General features: G+C 38.1%; 1 protein-coding gene and 1 non-coding gene across 5 annotated transcripts in view; one reads left to right on the top strand and one right to left on the bottom strand.

Moving 5' to 3' along the window:
- Window positions 1-2807: 2807 nt before the first annotated feature.
- On the bottom strand, window positions 2808-2909 carry LOC111820817 (U6 spliceosomal RNA). The gene has a single exon (XR_002824329.1). It is a non-coding gene; the product is annotated as a U6 spliceosomal RNA (small nuclear RNA).
- An 8978-nt stretch (window positions 2910-11887) lies between these two features.
- Window positions 11888-17584, top strand: part of ATAD2B (ATPase family AAA domain containing 2B) — a 194784-nt gene continuing 189087 nt past the window's right edge. For 2 of the 4 annotated variants that reach the window (XM_004377559.2, XM_004377558.2), the window contains exon 1: window positions 11888-12444. In XM_004377559.2, coding sequence (XP_004377616.1) covers window positions 12235-12444 — 210 coding nt within the window. In that variant the 5' untranslated portion in view covers window positions 11888-12234. The remainder of the gene's footprint in view (window positions 12445-17584) is intronic. The other 2 variants (XR_002824315.1, XM_023732401.1) reach the window with 1 other exon arrangement.

Below are 17584 nucleotides of genomic sequence, written 5' to 3'. Positions count from 1 at the left end.
AGGTCTTCCTTGATTTCTTTCAGTAATGTTTTATAGTTTTCCATGTACATCTTTGACCTCCCTGGTTGAATTTATTCCTAAGTGTTTTTTACATGCTACTATAAATGGAATTGTTTTCTTTCCTTTTCAGAATGTTCCTTGATGGTGTACAGAAACCCAAACGATTTTTGTGTGTTGATTTTGCATCATGTTTGGTAAAGTAGGGGTCAGCAAAAATGAGGAAAACCCTCAATGAGATGGATTCACACAATAGCCTCAACAACGGGCTCAAACATATCAAAGATCATGAAATGGCACCCAAAATCAACAAAACTTACTGCCATCAAGTCGACTCCGACTCATACCGACCCTGTAGGACAAAGTATAACTGCCCCGTAGAGTTTCCAAAGATATAAATCTTTCCACAAGCGTACTGCCACATCTTTCTCCCGTGGAGCGTCTGGTGTGTTCAAACCGCCGACTTTTCGGTTAGCAGCCGAGCGCTTAACCACTGCACCACGAGGGCTCCTCGAAGATGGCAGAGGACCAGGCAATGTTTCACTTTGCTATACATAAGGTCACCATGCGTTGAAGCCAACTCCATAGCAACTAACAACAACATTGTTCTATTAGCTGGACCATTTGGTGTATTTTTTTTTTTAAGTTGCACTATGGTAGTGATTCTCAAATTGTAGTGTCGTAAGAATCATCAGAAGTGCTTGATAAAACCCAGATTTTTGAGTCCCACGCTGGAGTTTCTGAATTCAGGTGATAGGCCTGATAATTAGCATTTTAACAAGTTGCCAGGTGATTATATGGAGCCCTATTGGCACAGTGGTTAAGAGCTTATCTGCTAGCCAAAAGGTAGGCAGTTCGAATCCACCAGCACTCCTTGGAAACCCTATCGGGCAGTTCTACTCTGTACTACAGAGTCGCTTTGAGTCGGAATGGACTCCACGGCAGCGGGTTGGGGTTTTTTTAACAGGTGATTACGATATTGCTGGTCCAGGGAACACATCTTTAGGGCCATTGCTCTAGGATTTGGAGTACACAACCTTTAACTTGTCACAGTCTACCTTCACATAATATTATACTTCTTTGGGTATAATGTAAAAACTGAGCAACAGTATACTTCAAGTTCTCCCTTTCTGGCCTTTATGTTATTGCTGTCATACAGTTTATTTTTACAAGTATTATAAACCTTACATGATATTATTATTGTTTTTGCTATAAACAATTATATTTTTTAAATATTTACAATTGAGAATATAGTTACCTTTTCTATCATTCTTCATTCCTTTGTATAGGTCCGTGTTTCCACTTGGTATGATTTTCTTCTTGCCTAAAGAACTTCCTTTAACATTTCTTATAGTCCAAATCAGTTTGTGACAAATTCTATTGGTTTTTATTTAGGTGGGAACTTTATTCTTTATTTTTTAAAAAAGAAACTTTAAAATTTTGAATAAATTTACTCTTCAGAAAAGTTGCAAATATAGTACAGAGAGTTTCTGTGTACTCCTCACTCAGTTTCCTCTCCTAATAACATCTTACATTACCATGGTATATTTTTCAAAACTAAGAAACTAACATATCTACATACCGTTAACTAACTCCAGACTTTATTTTCATTTTACCAGTTTTCCAAAGTCTTTTCCAAAGTGGCTGCACCCTTTTACGTTCCTACCAGCAGTGTATGAGTGCTCCTATTTCTCCATATCCTTGAAAATACTTGCTGTCTTTTTTATTATAACCATTCTAGTGGGTGTGAAGTGGTATCTCATTGTGGTTTTGATTTGCATTTCCCTAATGACTAATGATATTGAGCATCTTTTCATGTGCTTATTGGCCATTCATATATCTTTTTTGAGAAGTGTTTTATTCAACTCCTTTGCTTATTTTTTTTTATTTGATTATTGGTCTTCTTATTGTTGAATTGTTAAGAGTTTTTTCAAGTTTATTCTGGATACAAGTCACCTCTAAGATATAAGATTTCCAGAAATTTTCTCCCATTCTATGAATCGTCTTTTCACTTTCTTGATGGTCTCCTTTGAAGCACAAATGTTTTTAGTTGTCATGAAGATCAATTAATCTTTTTCTTTTTTGTGTGTGCTTTTGCTGTCATATATAAGACACCATTGCCTAATCCAAAGTCACAAAGATTGACTCCTAGGTTTTCTTCTAAGAGTTTTATAGTTTTATCTATACATTTATGTTCATGTAATCCATTTTGACTTAATTTTTGCATATAGTTTGTATAAGAGTACAAATTGACTCTTGCATGTGGAATAGGGAATAGCACTGGAATACGGAATAGCACTGAAATAGGGAAATGTGAGACATCTGACTTTGTCCTTCTTTTTCAAGTTTTGGCTATTCTGAGTCCCTTGCATTTCCTTAAGAATTTGAGGATTAGTTTGTCAATTTCTACAAAGAAGTCAGCTGTGATTTTTATAGGAATTGCATTGACTCTGTTGACCAATTTGGAGAGTAATGTCATCTTAACAATATTAGTCTTCCAGTTCATGAACATGGATATCTTTTCATTTATTTAGGTCTTCTTTAGTTTCTTTTAATGGTGTTTTGAGTTTATAGTGCATGAGTCTCGCACTTCTTTTGTTAAATTTATTCCTAAGTATTTTATTCTTTTTGATGCTATTGTAAATGGAATTTACTTCTTAATTTCCTTTTTGGATTGTTCATCGTTTGTGTATAGAAATACAATTGATTTTTGTATATTGATCTTGTACGTTGAAAACTTGCTTAACTTGTTTATTCGTTTAATAGTTTTTTTATGGATTCCTTAAGACTTTTCTGTATACAAGATCATGAAATACATGAAGGCTTTATGAATTTGTGTGTCATCTTTGCACAGGGTCCATGCTAATCTTCTCTATATTGTTCCAATTTTAGTATATTTGCTGCCAAAGCAATCAATCATTTCCTTTCATCATATTTATTTTGTTGCTAAAGTTGTTCCAGCTTTGGCAACTGGAAGTTTTTTCAGGTTGGGGTCTATGTTCCTTTGACATGCTACCTTCCTTTTATTTTTTGATCATGGTCTTACTTTCTGGTACTGCAAGGTACTCTATACTCATCTTGCATTTTTCTTGCCCTGGCCCTAAAATCAGCCACTTCTCTGGGAGCTCTGTTTTTTTTAATTGAAAAACAGTATTTAGCAACCAAGGTCTGTACTGTTCTTTTTGAAGGATATTTTTGGTGTTCATCGAATTCTAGGTTCATGTAACTTTTTTTTTCATTCAGCACGTGTCATAGTTTGAATTATGTCCCCCAAAAAATGTGTGTATCAGTTTGGCTAGGCCATGATTCCCGGTACTGTGTGATTTTCCTGTATGTTGTAAACCTGCCTCTATGATGTTAATGAGGGAGGATGGGTGGCAGTTGTGTTAGTAAGGCAGGACCTGATCTACAAGACTGGATTGTGTCCTGAGGCAATCTCTTGAGATATAAAAGACAGAAGTGAGCAGTGAGACGGGGGACCTCATACCATCAAGAAAGCAGTGCTGGGAGCAGAGTGCGTCCTTTGGACCGGGGTCCCTGCGCCAAAAAACTCCTATACTGGGGGAACACTGATGAGAAGGCTGAGAGAGAGAAAGCTTGCTCCTGGAGCTGACACACTGAATTTGGACTTTTAGGCTACTTTACTGTAAGGAAATAAACTTCTCTTCTTTAAAACCATCCACTTGTGGTATTTCTGTTATGGCAGCACTAGATGACTAAGACAACACGTTAATGGAATTCCATTTTTTTTTTTTTTTTGGCCTACACAACTTCTGATGGGAAGTCTGCTGTCATTCTCACATTTAGTTCACAATTACGTCAATCTGCTTCTGTAAAGATTACAGCCAAGAAAACCCTATGGAACAGTTCTCTTTTATAACACATGGAGTTACCATGAATTCGAATTGACACAATGGCAAATTTTTAGATGTATGATGTAATCATACATATATCATGGACGTTCCATTTTATTTCTAGTTTGCTGATTTTATCATAAATTAGCGTTGAATTTCTCTGCATCTATTGATGTGATAATATTTAATACATCTTTAAAATATGGTTATTATACTGATTAATTCTCAGACGTTAAACCAACTTTGTATTCTTGGAATATTGGTGTATTACTTCCTTTCTTGTAAAGCCACCATCTGGTTTTGGTGCCAGTATATTTCAAACTTAATAAAATTAGATGGGAAATGTTGCTCGACCTCTATTTTCTGAAAGAGTTTTTGTAGACTCGGTATTATTTTGCCCTTAAAAATTTGATAGAATTTACTAGTGAAGGTAGTCTTCACTAATCTTTGTTTTCTTTGTGCAATGGTTTTATGAATTCATTTCCTTTGAATTACAGGGTGAACTATAGGTGTTTTACTATCATATGCTCTTAGGTATGATTATAGGCTCTTTGGATGGCAGGAAACAACACGAAGACACTGGGAGAGATGAAAGGCTTATTCATTGTTACTTACAGCTTCAAATGAGAGAAAGTTACCAAGCTGGACCCCACAGGGGATTGCAGCTAGGGACAGAGTATCAGTGAGATGGAGTTGCAGGAGATGGTTTATGTATAGCAAGTGGGGTGGGGTTACCAGGTTTCACAGGCTTCCTGGGGATTGGATATTTTTAATAATTCTGTAGCCTCTGGGGTTTAGGGGCTGTCCCTAGTTGTTTGGTACCTGGCCCTAGTTGATCAGGGTGGGTGCATAGTGACCCCAGAGTGTGAGAGCTCAATAAGGGAGGTAGAATGGTTGGAGTGTGGACCTGATCAGCTGTTGAAGAAGGGCACCAGTCAGTTTGAGGCTAGGGCCACAAAACTGGGTCGACAGCATTTTACGAAAAATCTATATTAAACTGGGTCATTTGGCTTTTATGTTTTTCTTCAGTTTGTTTTAAAGTTGTATGTATGTGTGTTTTATAGAATTTTCCCTTTTCATCTTTGTTATCAAATTTATTGACATAAAGATATTTATACTATTCTCTAATTATCCTTTTTAATGTCTGTGGATATCAAGTGTTCTTCCTTCTTTTGTTACTGATAATAATAATTTCTGTCTTCTCTCTCTGTATCTCTCTTTCTTTTTAAAAATTTTTATTGTACTTTAGGTGAAAGTTTACAGCACAAATTAGTTTCTCAGTCGAAAATTTATACACAAATTTTTTTGTCACATTTGTTGCAATCACCGCATTGTGTCAGCACTCTCCCCCTTTCCCTTTCAACCCTGGGTTCCCCATGTCCATTCTTCCTGTGTTCCTGTCCCTTCTGCCTTCTTGTCTTTGCTTTTCAGCAGGTGTTGCCCATTTGGTCTCATATACTTGATTGAACTAAGAAGCACGTTCCTCATGTGTGTTATCGTTTGTTTTATAGGCCTGTCTAATCTTTGTCTGAAAAGTGGGCTTTGGGAGTGGCTTCAGTTTTGAGTCAGCAGGGTGTCCGGGAGCCATAGTCTCAGGGGTTCCTCCAGTCTGTCAGGCCGGTAAGTCTGTCACATGGAGTCACTATGAGTCTGAATCAACTTGAGGGATCCTAACAATTTGAAGTAAATTTAGACTTCAGAAAATTTGCAAAAATGGTATAGAGCTCCCGTATACCCTTCACTCAGCTTCCTCTGCTGTTAACCTTACTTAATCATAGTAGAATCATGAAATCCAGGAAGTGAAAAATGATCAAGTACTCTTAATTAAAGACAATTTAAATTTCACCAGGTTTTACACTCATTGATTTATTTTTTATCCAGAATCTAAATCAGGGTCTCACGCGGCATTTAAAATCTTATGTATTCTTATTGTCCTGCAATCTTTTAAACTCCTCAGTCTTTCCTTGTCTTTCATGACCTTGATAGTTTTGAAAAATACCTTTCATTTATTTCGTAGAAAGTCTCTCAATTTGGATTTATCTGATGTTTTCTCATAATTACTTTGAGGTTTTGCATTTTTGGAAGGAATACCACAGAAATGGTATTGTGTCATTCTGAATGCCTAATATCATGTGGTACATGATGTTGCTAGGCCTTATGACTGATGATGTAACTTAGATCACTTGGTTAAGTTGCTTTCTGCTAAGTTTCTCCAGTGGAAAGTTACTATTTTTTTTCGTTGTAATTAATAAATCTCTTATGGGGGAGACTATGCAATCATCCACGGATCTTGCCTGAAATTATTATCATTGTAGTGTTACCTAACGGTGATTTTTCTATTTTCTTCTACATTTGTTACTTGGATTTCTACTGTTAAGATGGGTGATCATTCTCCATATTTATTTATATATTCAATTATCTTTTTATATCAGTATGGACTCATGAATTATTCTTTTTAATTTTATGGGTTACGGTACAATACTATTATTATTTTTTGTTGCTCAAAGTATTCTAGCTTTAGCCATTGGCTGCTCTTTCATTGTGGTTCCCATTTCCTTTCAATATGCTCCCATCCTTGTAAATTAGCTTTATTGAGGTACAATTGACATACAATAAGCTGCATGTATTTAAACTGCGTAATTGGATACATTTTTACATATATACACTCATGAAAATACCCATACAGTTGCAAAATGTCCTCTTGCCCCTCCTAATCCCTCCCTCTTACTTCTTTTCTCCCTCTCCACCCTCAGGCAAACATTGATCTCCTTCTGTCATATACTTTAATTTGTATTTTGTAGATTTTTATATATGTTCAATCATGCAATATGTATTTTTTGGTCTGACTTCTTTCATTCAGCATAATTATTTTGATATTCATTCAAGTTGCTGTGTATACTAATAGTTCATTCCTTTATATTTTTGAATGGTATTTTATGGTATGGATATATCACACTTTGTCTATTTGCCTATTGATGAACACCTGGGTTGCTTCAAGTTTTTGGCAATTACAAATATAGCTGCTATGAACATTCATGTATAAATGTTTGTGTGGACAAATGCTTTTATTTTTCTTTGTTAAAATTCTAGGAGTGGAATGGCTGGATAATATGGTAGGTGTATGTTTAACTCTTTAAGAAACTGCCAATCTGTTTCCCAAAGTGGTTGTACCATTGTATCTTTCTACCAGCTGTGTATGAGAGTTCCAGTTGCTCCAAATCTTTGACACTTGGTATGGTCAGTCTTTTTAATTTGGGCCATTCTTATAAGTATGTGGAGGTTTTAATTTACGTTTCTGTAATTACTAATTATGTTGCATTTCTTTTCCTGTGCTTATTTGCCACATGTATGTCTTCTTTGGTGAAGTGTATGTTTTGCCCTTTTTTTCACTAAGGTGCGTGTTTTCTTATCACTGAGTTTTGAGAGTTATTTATATATCCTGGATACAAGTTCTCTATCAGATATATGCTTTGCAAATATTTTCTCCCAATCTATAACTTACCTTTTCATTCTTTAAACATTATCTTCTGAAGAGTAGAACTTCCAAAATATGATGAAGCTCAATTTATTAACTTTTTAATTTTATTGCTCATGCTTTTTGTTTCTTATCTAAGAAATCTTTGTCTAATCTAAAGTCACAAAGAATTTCTCCTACGTTTTCTTCTTAAAGTTTCCCTGTTTTCGATCATACACTTAGGTCTATTACCTATTTTGGGTTAATTTTTATATAAGGTAAAAGATATATGTAAAAGTTCATTTTTTTGCATATAAATATTTAATTTTTCCAGCACCATTTATTGAATAGACTTCCTTTCTCCACTGAATTGCTTTTGCAAGTTAGTAAAAAGTTAATTGACCATATATATTTGGGGTCTATTTCTTCAGTCTATCTTTTGTTCCATTGACCTGTCATAACCATCTTTTCAGTTTGTTTGCATAAAACCAGATTGAAACATGGTTCACACATTCCATTTGTTTCAAATTCCATTTAGTTTTTGTTTTACAATTTAAATTTTGAAATAATTACATATTCATAGGTAGTTGCAAAGATAGTAGCCAGAGGTCCCGTGTACACTTCACCCAGTTTCCCCCAGTAATCATAATGTTATAACCAGGGATTTGACATTGGTACTATGTGTCTGTATAGTTCTATGCCTTTTTATCACATATGCAGATTTATGTAACCACCACCACAATCAAGATATAAAACTATTCCATGACCACAACACTTTCTCTTGTGTTAATCTTTTATAGTTTCACTCTCCCACTTCCCACCATCCCCAACCCCTGGCAACCGCTAATCTTTACCATGTCTATAATTTTGTCATTTCGAACTTGTTATAAGAGTGTTATACACATGAAACCATGCAGTATGTGACCTTCTGAGGTTGGCTTTTTTCCCTCAGCATAATGCCCTTGAGATCCATACAAGTCTTTACATGTTTCAATAGTTCATTCCTTTTTATTGTTTAGTATTCCATTGTATGGATGTACTACAGTTTGTTTAACAATTTACCTATTGAGGGACATTTTGTTGTTTCTCATTTTGGCCATTACAAATAAACTGGTATAAACTGTAGTCTACAGGTTTTTGTGTGAATATAGTTTTGATTTCTCTGGAACAGATGCCCAGAAGTGCAATTACTGGGTGTATGTTTAGTATTTTTTTTTTTTTAAGAAACTGCCAAACTATTTTTCAGAGTGGTTGTACAGCTTTACATTTCCTCCAGCAATGTATGAGTGATTTAGTTACTTTGCCTCTTTGCCAGCATTTGGTATTGTCACTATTTTTTATTTCAGTTGTTCTAATAGGCACACAACAACAACAATAGGTGAGTAGTGATATCTCCTCATGGCAGTCATTCGCATTTCCCTAAAGGCTAGTGAGGTTGAGTATCTTTTCAGGTGCCTTATTTGCCATCCACACATCCCCTTTGGTGAAATGTCTCTTCATGTCTTTTGCCCATTTTTTAATTGGATTGTTTTTTTAATGTTGAATTTTGAGAGTTCTTTATATATTCCAGATGAGTCGTTTATGAAATATGTGGTTTGCAAATATTTTTTGTCAATCTATACCTTCTGTTTTCATCATCATAAGTGCGTCCTTCACAGAACAAACGTTTTAAATTTTGATGATGTCCAATTTATCAATTTTTTTCTTTTATGGATTGTGTTTTTCGTGTTATGTCCAAGAACTCATTTTTGTAAGTCCTATGTCATCCTTTTAAATTTGTTTGTCATTTTTATAAGCTTTTGCTTATTAATATTTTCTAATGTTTCATTTCTTTAATATCTAAACACTTGTTTTATGTATCTGAATATAGATTTTTGTGAGTCTTAATCTGATGTCAGGAGCCTCTGTGGCGCAGTGGTTAAGCACTCAGCTGTTAACCGAAAGGTCAGAGGTTTGAACCAACCAGCTGCTCCTAGCTCCTCGGGAGAAAGATGCGGCAGTCTGCCTCAGTAAAGACTTAGAGCCTTGGAAACCCTATGGGCCGTTCTCTGCCGTATAGGGTGACTATGAGTCAGAATTGACTAGATGGCAACTGGTTTTTATTCTGATGTCTATTCTTTTTGCTTGCTGTTTTACATAACTTTTTTTTGTGTGTTTTGTGAATTTTTTACTGTGAGTCATATTCATAAGACTTTATTTTTTTTGCACCCCCTGTTGAAGGTTCATTCTTTCAGAGCGGATTTATGTTTGCTTTTACTTTTTTTTAGGACCACTTTTGACTCAAGTGTATTTAGTCTAAATTATTATTCTGAGAGTCTCCATACCTATAAGATTTGGTGAATTCAGGCTGTAAGTATGATGGAGGACCAGTCTGTTGTTTTGAATTTTCAAGGGATATATATTTTATCCCTCATTCTTAGTGTCAATTTTGGGAAAGGCAGTTTTCCTTGCCGTCCCCTGGGGATGAGTGATGGAAAGGTTGGGTTTACTTCTAATTCACCCTTACACTTAGGGTGAATCCTTTTGGTACCAGGATTTTGCAGGGTGATTCTGTTAGACTCATTCTTGGAGCAGGTTCTAGACTTTGTCTGCTGTTGCATCTCCTGAAGCAGAGAAAATAGAAGGTCTAATCTACTGGGTTTGAGCAAATGCATTGAAATTGAAAGCTGTTTTTAGAGCTTTGCTTACGTGTCTGAATTCTTGCTGTCACTCACTATCTTGCCGGCTCATGGATGTAGTTTTAAACAATGTTAAAAAGAATGTTCTATTAAGACTTTTTAGTTATTTTCACTAGTTTCTATGGGAAACAGGCAACTCTTCCAAATCTTTTTCAAACTTTCTTTTGTCCATGTTGCCTTTCTACCTTGTTTGTGGCTTAACAAGCATCTGAAGGGTAATTACTACTCACAAGGTTTCCCTAACACCCTGCTTGTATTAGGCATCTGTGCCTCATTCTTTCTTATCACATTGTATTGCAGCTCAGTAGTTCCTTGCCTGTCCCTCACTCCCTATTTGTCTCTGAGCTCCTTGAGGGCCAGAACTATGTTGTTATTACTGTTTTTAAATCTCCACATATGTGAGCCTGGCAGTGTACCTAATACTAGTTGGGTTTGGGGTAAACATTTGTTGATAGTAAATGGTATAACCCAAATTGTAATCTTTCCTCTCCAATTTAGGACTACAAAAACAAAAACAAAACAAAGGATGAAAGCACACAAATCCTTTGTCAGCTAATCTGAATACCACACATCTCCCTGGACACTTCACACTACTTAAAACCAGCCTCTTTCTGCAGGAAATGAAAAGGTTTTGTTCAATAATGTCATAGCTAACTGATTCAGGAAAGCCCAGGCCTACGTTCAAGTTCAATCTGAGGTCTCCACACACATTAAAAGGCTAGTTTTAAGTGGTGGGTGAAGTGTCCTGGGGAGGAGTGTGATACACAAACTAGCGTAAAAAGGATTTGTTGCTTCCTGGAATCAGTACAGTTTTCCGAAACAGAAAAACTGTATCTCCATACCCAGTGCTACATGCAGTTCTGTTAAATGATTAAGAGTTTGGATGGCATGAATGCCATCATTTTGATGCCACTTGGTGATTTTTACAGAACTTTTCTGGAGTCTTGTTTTCCTTTGTGTAGAAAAGAGCAACAATTTCTGCCCAATGGTAGGCTCTCTACCTCTTCCGTACCGTGAATTTTTGAAATGAACATAATCCCTACTTTACAGCCGAACTTTTAATATTAATTATCTGCCTTAAATTTTTTTCTTTGAAAGTTAAATCACGAATTTTATATCTTTGGGTTCAGCAGACAGGCGGTGGGCACTGATAAACAAGACTAAGAATTCTTTGTGGCTCCACCTTGGCTAACGTTATAGGAAACGACCCTGTCTTGCTTTCTCTAAAGGCGGAGGGTTCTAGCGTGTGTGTGTGTGTGTGTGTGTGTGTGTGTGTGTGTGTGTGTGTGTGTGTGTGTGTGTGTGTGTGTAAAGCGGAGGGTTCTAGCGTGTGTGTGTGTGTGTGTAAAGCGAAGGGTTCTAGCGTGTGTGTGTTTTAAAGCTACTCTGTGCCAGACACTGCATATGTATTTTATCACAGTTATTTTCGCAAAGTGCGACTCAAGTTTAGTATCTTGCCTTGGGGTAGCTCTGGGATTCCAATTCACTTGACTGCGCCCTCGTTATCACCGTTCCCAGGACACCCCTTCCTCGTCCGCCTTTGCTGCTCATTCCTTACCCAATCCAGGTCACCTAGGGTGATGGTGAGAGTGTCTGAGGTACTCGGGTCTCCGAAGGTATGAAGTGGTTCAGGATCAATTACTCCCAAGCTTGCGCTGTCAGCTCTACCCCCGCCCCACACCCCCAGCACTGCCTTTATTGCTGGCGAGACCAGGAAACCATAGAGATGACAGAGCCCAGAGCGTCTCTTCTCTCGCAGCCGAGAGTTGACGCCGCGCCACTGGGCGGGGCCTACTGGGAGGCGAAGGCTCGGGTAGAGGAGGGAGAAACCGGGAAGGGAAGGGCTGACCGGCCTTGCAGCGCCCCACAGCGGCCACAGCCGGAAGCGGTCGCGCCGGCCCTGCGGCGCTTGAGCCCTGACGCACGGAGCGAGAGAGCTAGAACGAGAGAGAAAGGCGCAGAAATGGCGGCTCCGCTCAGCTCTCGCTGAGGAGGGCGAAGCCGGCGGAGGGACTGTGTGTCGGCCCGGAGCATCACTCCCGCCTGTCGCTTTCTGCTTTCTTACGCCGACTTCCTTTCCTCTATCCTACTCTCGCCTGCCCTCGTCCGCGCTTCGCAGAGTCCGGGCCGGCTCGTCTCTCCCGGCCCGGCTCAGCTCCACTGGCCGTGACTGCCCGGCCGGCGGACCGGCCTTACTCGCCTCTCCTGGGCGCGGCAGCCGCGGTGTGGGTCCCGTCTCCCCGGCCGGACCATGGTGAACACCCGCAAGAGCTCTCTGCGCCTTCTTGGGTCCAAGTCGCCTGGGCCTGGGCCTGGGCCTGGGGCCGGAGCAGAGCCTGGGGCAACCGGAGGCAGCAGCCATTTCATCTCCTCTCGGACCCGCTCCTCCAAGACCCGCGCTGCCAGCTGCCCTGCCACCAAGGCCGGGGGAAGCGGTGGCGTCGCTCTGGACGAGGCCAGGGTAAGAACGCGGCAGCCCATGTCCGGAGGCTTGGAAGTCTTGGCCCGGCAGCCGGCGCTTTGTTTGGCCAGGTTGGGGGCAGGAAAGCTCCAGTGGAGACCGCTCGGGCGGCTGGAGACGCGATCTGCCGGTGCGGTGGAGGGTGGCACCGGGCTAGAAACGGCCGCGACAGTTTTGTTGGCCCGGCTCTTTTGTGTAAAGAACAGAACTTGAGTCCAGGAGGAGAGGGCTTTGGGGGACCTTTGCGGGGGCATTAGAACCGTCCGCTTTCCGTGTCCTTGTCCTGCTTCAGAGGGGAATTCTCGGGGAGCAAGGGCGAAGGGCCGGAGTCCCTGGGTGGAACGGCTGGAGAGGAGAAGTGAAAGTTTTCTGTGGTGTCAAACCCTTCGTAAAAGTGTGTCAGCTCTTGTCAGTGTCTAACTTCAGCTTACTCTCAAACTGTTTGGGGGTGGTTCAAGTTGGTGAGGAAGTGAACAGAGAGCTCCAGTTGGCAGCCAGGCAGGGATGCTGAAAAAAGTTTGTAGTTGCTGTGACACCAACTTTAAAAACAAAATCAACTCTGTCGCCTCTCCATGCAGGAGAGATCAAACGTGATATTGTAGCTTCAGTGCTGGAGATCCAGCCAGCTAACAAGCTTTCAGGTCACAAAGGGGGCATGAAAGAAACATGTGGAATGTTTTGGACAGTAGGTATAATCATCCCAAAATTGTATGGCTGCTTGGATGTCTACATTTTGTTGTGGGATTAGTTTACAAAAGGTGAATTAACACTTCCGTTGTCACACAGTTGCAAAAGTGATATTTGAAGAAGTGTGTGCGTGGTTTTTTTTTTTTTTTTTTTTTAAAGTGGTGGGAAGATCTTGAAATTTTATTACCCACAGTGTTAAACGTAAGCTGGATGATCACTTTAAAGAAATTGACAAGTGTTACTATGAGATTGGTCTGGAATTCAGAAGAGTCTTGTTTCTTTCTAGAAGGAGGCTAACTTACCGAGAGTGATTTGGCTAGGAAATGCTGTTCATCTAAAAGCTTCTTTAAATCCACACCATTTTGTTATTCTTATGGGAGAAAGCAATTTTTTATGTTCTATAAGGTCTACAAGTTTGCTGTTTGCATGTAGTTTTTCTCTTTGTGTTCTGTAGACTGTTCTAACACCAATCAGAATGAATCTAGGGAAATACAACAGAAACATTTTACTGTATTACTCTGAAATATATTTATTGTATCTTTGAAGATATTTTTGGCCTTTATCTTGCTAAAAATCTGGAAAATATTTCAAAAACTCAGTATAATAGAATATTTTGGGGCTTACCGATCTCTTAGGTTGAAATAAAGAAAGCTAAGTCTGAAAGTTGTGCAAACTATTCAACATAAGTATTCTGAAGACTCAGCTTTCTGTAGAAAGGATTGCAAAGATGTAGAAGCTTCCTGACTTCCTAAAGCTATCTTATCAAATTTAAAATAAAGGTAAATTAATTAAATTTAAAATAAAGGTAAATTTAAGAAAAGTTCTGCCCTCTACACTTACGTACAAATATAATATTTAGAGTATAAGCATGTAATTATATCATGCCATGACAGTCCAGTCTATCAGAGCAGCATCTAACTCATCGAAAGCAGTTAGCTCATCTGTCACTGATCAGTTTGTGGTCTCATTTTCGAATTCATGGATATCATTCTGTCCTTACCCCTGAGGAATAAGGTGAGGTAATTTGTCAAGCAGCTGTTATGGGGATGTTAAAAGGCAAGGATCAATAATGTAGAAATGAACATTTCGCAGCTTTTAAATTGCTAGAAGACTGAAAGATATTAGAGCTCTTTCTAGAAGGATGCTGATGAAACTGTGTTTTAAGGATCCCTTTAAAATGTTTTAAGACCATAATAACAGGCTAATGAAGATTTATGTGGAAATATTTGTTTTTCAGTTTTTAAGATTTGCCTCTGGCGCTAGTAGATGATGCAGTGATCTAATTGCTTTCTCAGAGATTTTAGAGATTTGCTAATCGTATGTAGTGATTGGTCTTTTAGGATAAATTGTAGTTCTACTGAACTTGTTACATTTTTGGGCTATATATTTGTGATGCAGACTGTATATTCCTTTGTTGTATCTTTCTGAAGTGGGTTGATTTGAGTCTGGTAAGCTTTTCCTCTGAAGTTGGTTTTATGTCACAGGAGTTTAGTACTTGGTTCGCGTAAAGCACCCTGCATGGCAATGAGGTCTGTAATAGACATTTGCTAGTGCCTGTAAAGTCTTATTTGATGGAAAAAGGGGTTGCTCATGCTGTTGCTTTAGGAAACTCTAATTTTTGTAGGAAGAAATGCATTCCTCTTTGTAGGATATGTAATTGAGGAATTTTCCCTTTTTCACTTTTGTGCTGTTGTTCACCTAAGCCTTAATGCTAATTTTTCCTTCCTTCCCCTCTGACTCTTTTTAGATTATTTCCTTCACTGTGTGTAGAGACATTTGATTTACTCTAAAAAGCCATAGCACTAAGAACTATTCCTATAGTTTTACCTTTTCCCCAAGTAGTGTATGTGTATGATGGGGGATAAACATAGGATACATTTTGCGGGTTATTGGAATTATTTTCTTGTGCCCACACTTTTAGTGTCAAGTTGAATTGCAGTGCTATGCAGTTAGTTGTAGTTACTCCTATATACCATAGGGTTTTTTTTTGTTTTTAGTATGCATAAAGCTTGACCTCTGTTAATCTGGCCATCAGTAATTAATTAGCATTTATTTGCTCTACCTAAGTGCCATCTCAGCAAGCAAACTAATACTATACTCACAGAACTAGAAACAATCTTTGAAAACTATTTCAACTCTTTCCTACCTCTCTTTGTTAGGTTTGTTTGTGGGTACTCCTGGCTTTGTCACTAGCTTTTGGACTTTTTGACGTGGTCACTGATTCTTTTAGAATTTGTATCCTGGTTGTGAAGATCAAAATAAATACTTTGAGTAACTTTATAGGTAAAGTGTTATATTATTTAATTTTAATTAAAAAATCCTGGGTCTTTCTGTAATATGCTCTTTTATCAATTTGTGATCCTCATTTTCTATCACTCATATGATATTTGGCAACATAACACAAGCACAGTGGTAAAAATTGAGGGTGAATCATGGAAAAGAAGTCTGAGGGAAAGGTTATAACATGCCTCACTCTCAGATGAGTAGGGAAGAATACAGATTCCTCAGAGTAGAGCAATTTTTTCTATCAAATTCAGAAATATTTCTCACTTGGAGCACAGTATAGAAGATCTTGAGTAATGTGGGAAACAATGTCTTCTGTCACAATTTTGAACCAGAAGCAGAGGTGGAGTTCATAGGATTATCTCTGGTGGCAACTGAAAATGCAACTTTATGAATTCAGTTACTTGCCATTTCTGTAGTCCAAATATACAAACTTTCAGTTTATTAGCTGTGGATGAAGCTTATAACTCCTGTAGAATTGGATACATATTAGTTCTTTAAATCATTTTCCCTGACTAGTATTCTTTTTTTCCCCCTTCTTATCTCCCTGTGCTGTTATGTTTCTCTGCTTTTTAAGGTATATCTTTTTATGAGATTTGCAGTGGAAGAGAAGGTAAATGCATGTGCTCAATCCACCATAGTGTTCTTTTTTAACCAGCCCTTTGATAGGTCCTTGATTGCATGTTTCCTAGATACCTAATTATAGATAGACCCATAACCTCTGGAAACCTGCTGGATAGGTAACAGGAGTACCACTTGTTCTGAGAACCAAGGTGCCCCATCAGTGTCTGCACTAAGAGGAGAGAGACCCTGTCTCTAAGACCCAGTCTGTCGTAGAAAAGTGATGTATATATTCCTTTAAATTGTATGTTTGGCATTTCTTTTTGGACAAACACAATGAAGTTTCATTTCTGTGCCTTACTGAGTTGATTTCTTGGCATTTGGGTTTTTCCCCTTGTAATAGGAATATTGTGTATTTCTCTTACTCCCTCCAGGGAGACTTTGTGAAAAATGCCTTGCTGAGTAAAAAGCATTTGGGGGTTTTTGGACAAAAAGCTCTATGGAAGTACAAAGTTAGAGGGAAAAAAACCACAGGTAAAATGTGTTAACTTTATTTGAATGTAAGCTAGACCTTTTAAAGAGCTAAGGATTGTATGTGGCTTACATTAAACGATAGAAAAGACCTCTACATTAAAGTTAAGAGACTTCAACTTTTAGAAACTTTGTATTAGCTTTTAGGTACTTTGAGTATGTGTTGCTGTCAGATCATAAACTTCAGATCCTTTTGAATTATCAGTATTTTGGTATTAAATCTTTTTTTATTTTTGGATTGTTATTGTAGTTTTATCTGGAGGTATAATGTATACCTTTCTCCCCCAGGCTCTTCTGTTGGAGTAGGCTATAAGCTCCATGAGGGCTGGCACTATGTCTTTTTCCCGCTAACTGCTGTATTGCCAGTGCTTAGCACAGTGTCTGACACATAGAAGGTACTTAATAAATATCTGTTAAATGAATGAATGAATAACATATTGAGGCACTGATTCATTTGTGAAATTATTTGTGAAAATTATGGTGCTACAACTTTGAGACTTGAGGATAAATAAAACACAGTCCTCACCTTTAGGGCTATACATACATACACGGTATGCATCTGAAAAATTATTAATAAAATACATCAGTTCAAGGTAGGTGCCAACTGAATGATATATTCAGTGTGAAAAGGGTTCTAATACTTTATTCAGTGAATGTTTTGATGGAACTGCTTATTTTGATATTTTTTAAAGACGTCTTATTCACAGCTGTATCCAGAGTGCCTACAACAGTGCCTGCCAGATATAGTACTCAATTAGTATTTTTTGAATGAATTGAAAGTATGCCTTCTCATTTTAAATTATTTTCATATTACCAGCCTTCACCTTTGCTATATTTAGTTGTTGCATTTTGTCCTTCTGCCCATTTGATGGTAGCCTAATAAGGAGAGGAGTAAACTAAGGTTTAGCATTTCACGTGCCAGGTGTTGTCTAATGCTGTCTCATTTAATCCCTGCAACAACCCTATAAAACAGGTGATGGTACCCTCATTTTACAGCTGAGGAAATTGAGTTGCCAAGGAGGTTAAATGGCTTATAGAAGGCAAAATGGGTAGTAAGTAGTAGGGGTAATAATTAAAT

Source organism: Trichechus manatus, unplaced genomic scaffold, assembly GCF_000243295.1.
Source record: "Trichechus manatus latirostris isolate Lorelei unplaced genomic scaffold, TriManLat1.0 scaffold00052, whole genome shotgun sequence".
NCBI classification, from domain to species: domain Eukaryota; kingdom Metazoa; phylum Chordata; class Mammalia; order Sirenia; family Trichechidae; genus Trichechus; species Trichechus manatus.
The sequence above is the reverse complement of the archived record's forward strand: the minus strand, read 5'-3'. Positions and strand labels throughout refer to the sequence as shown.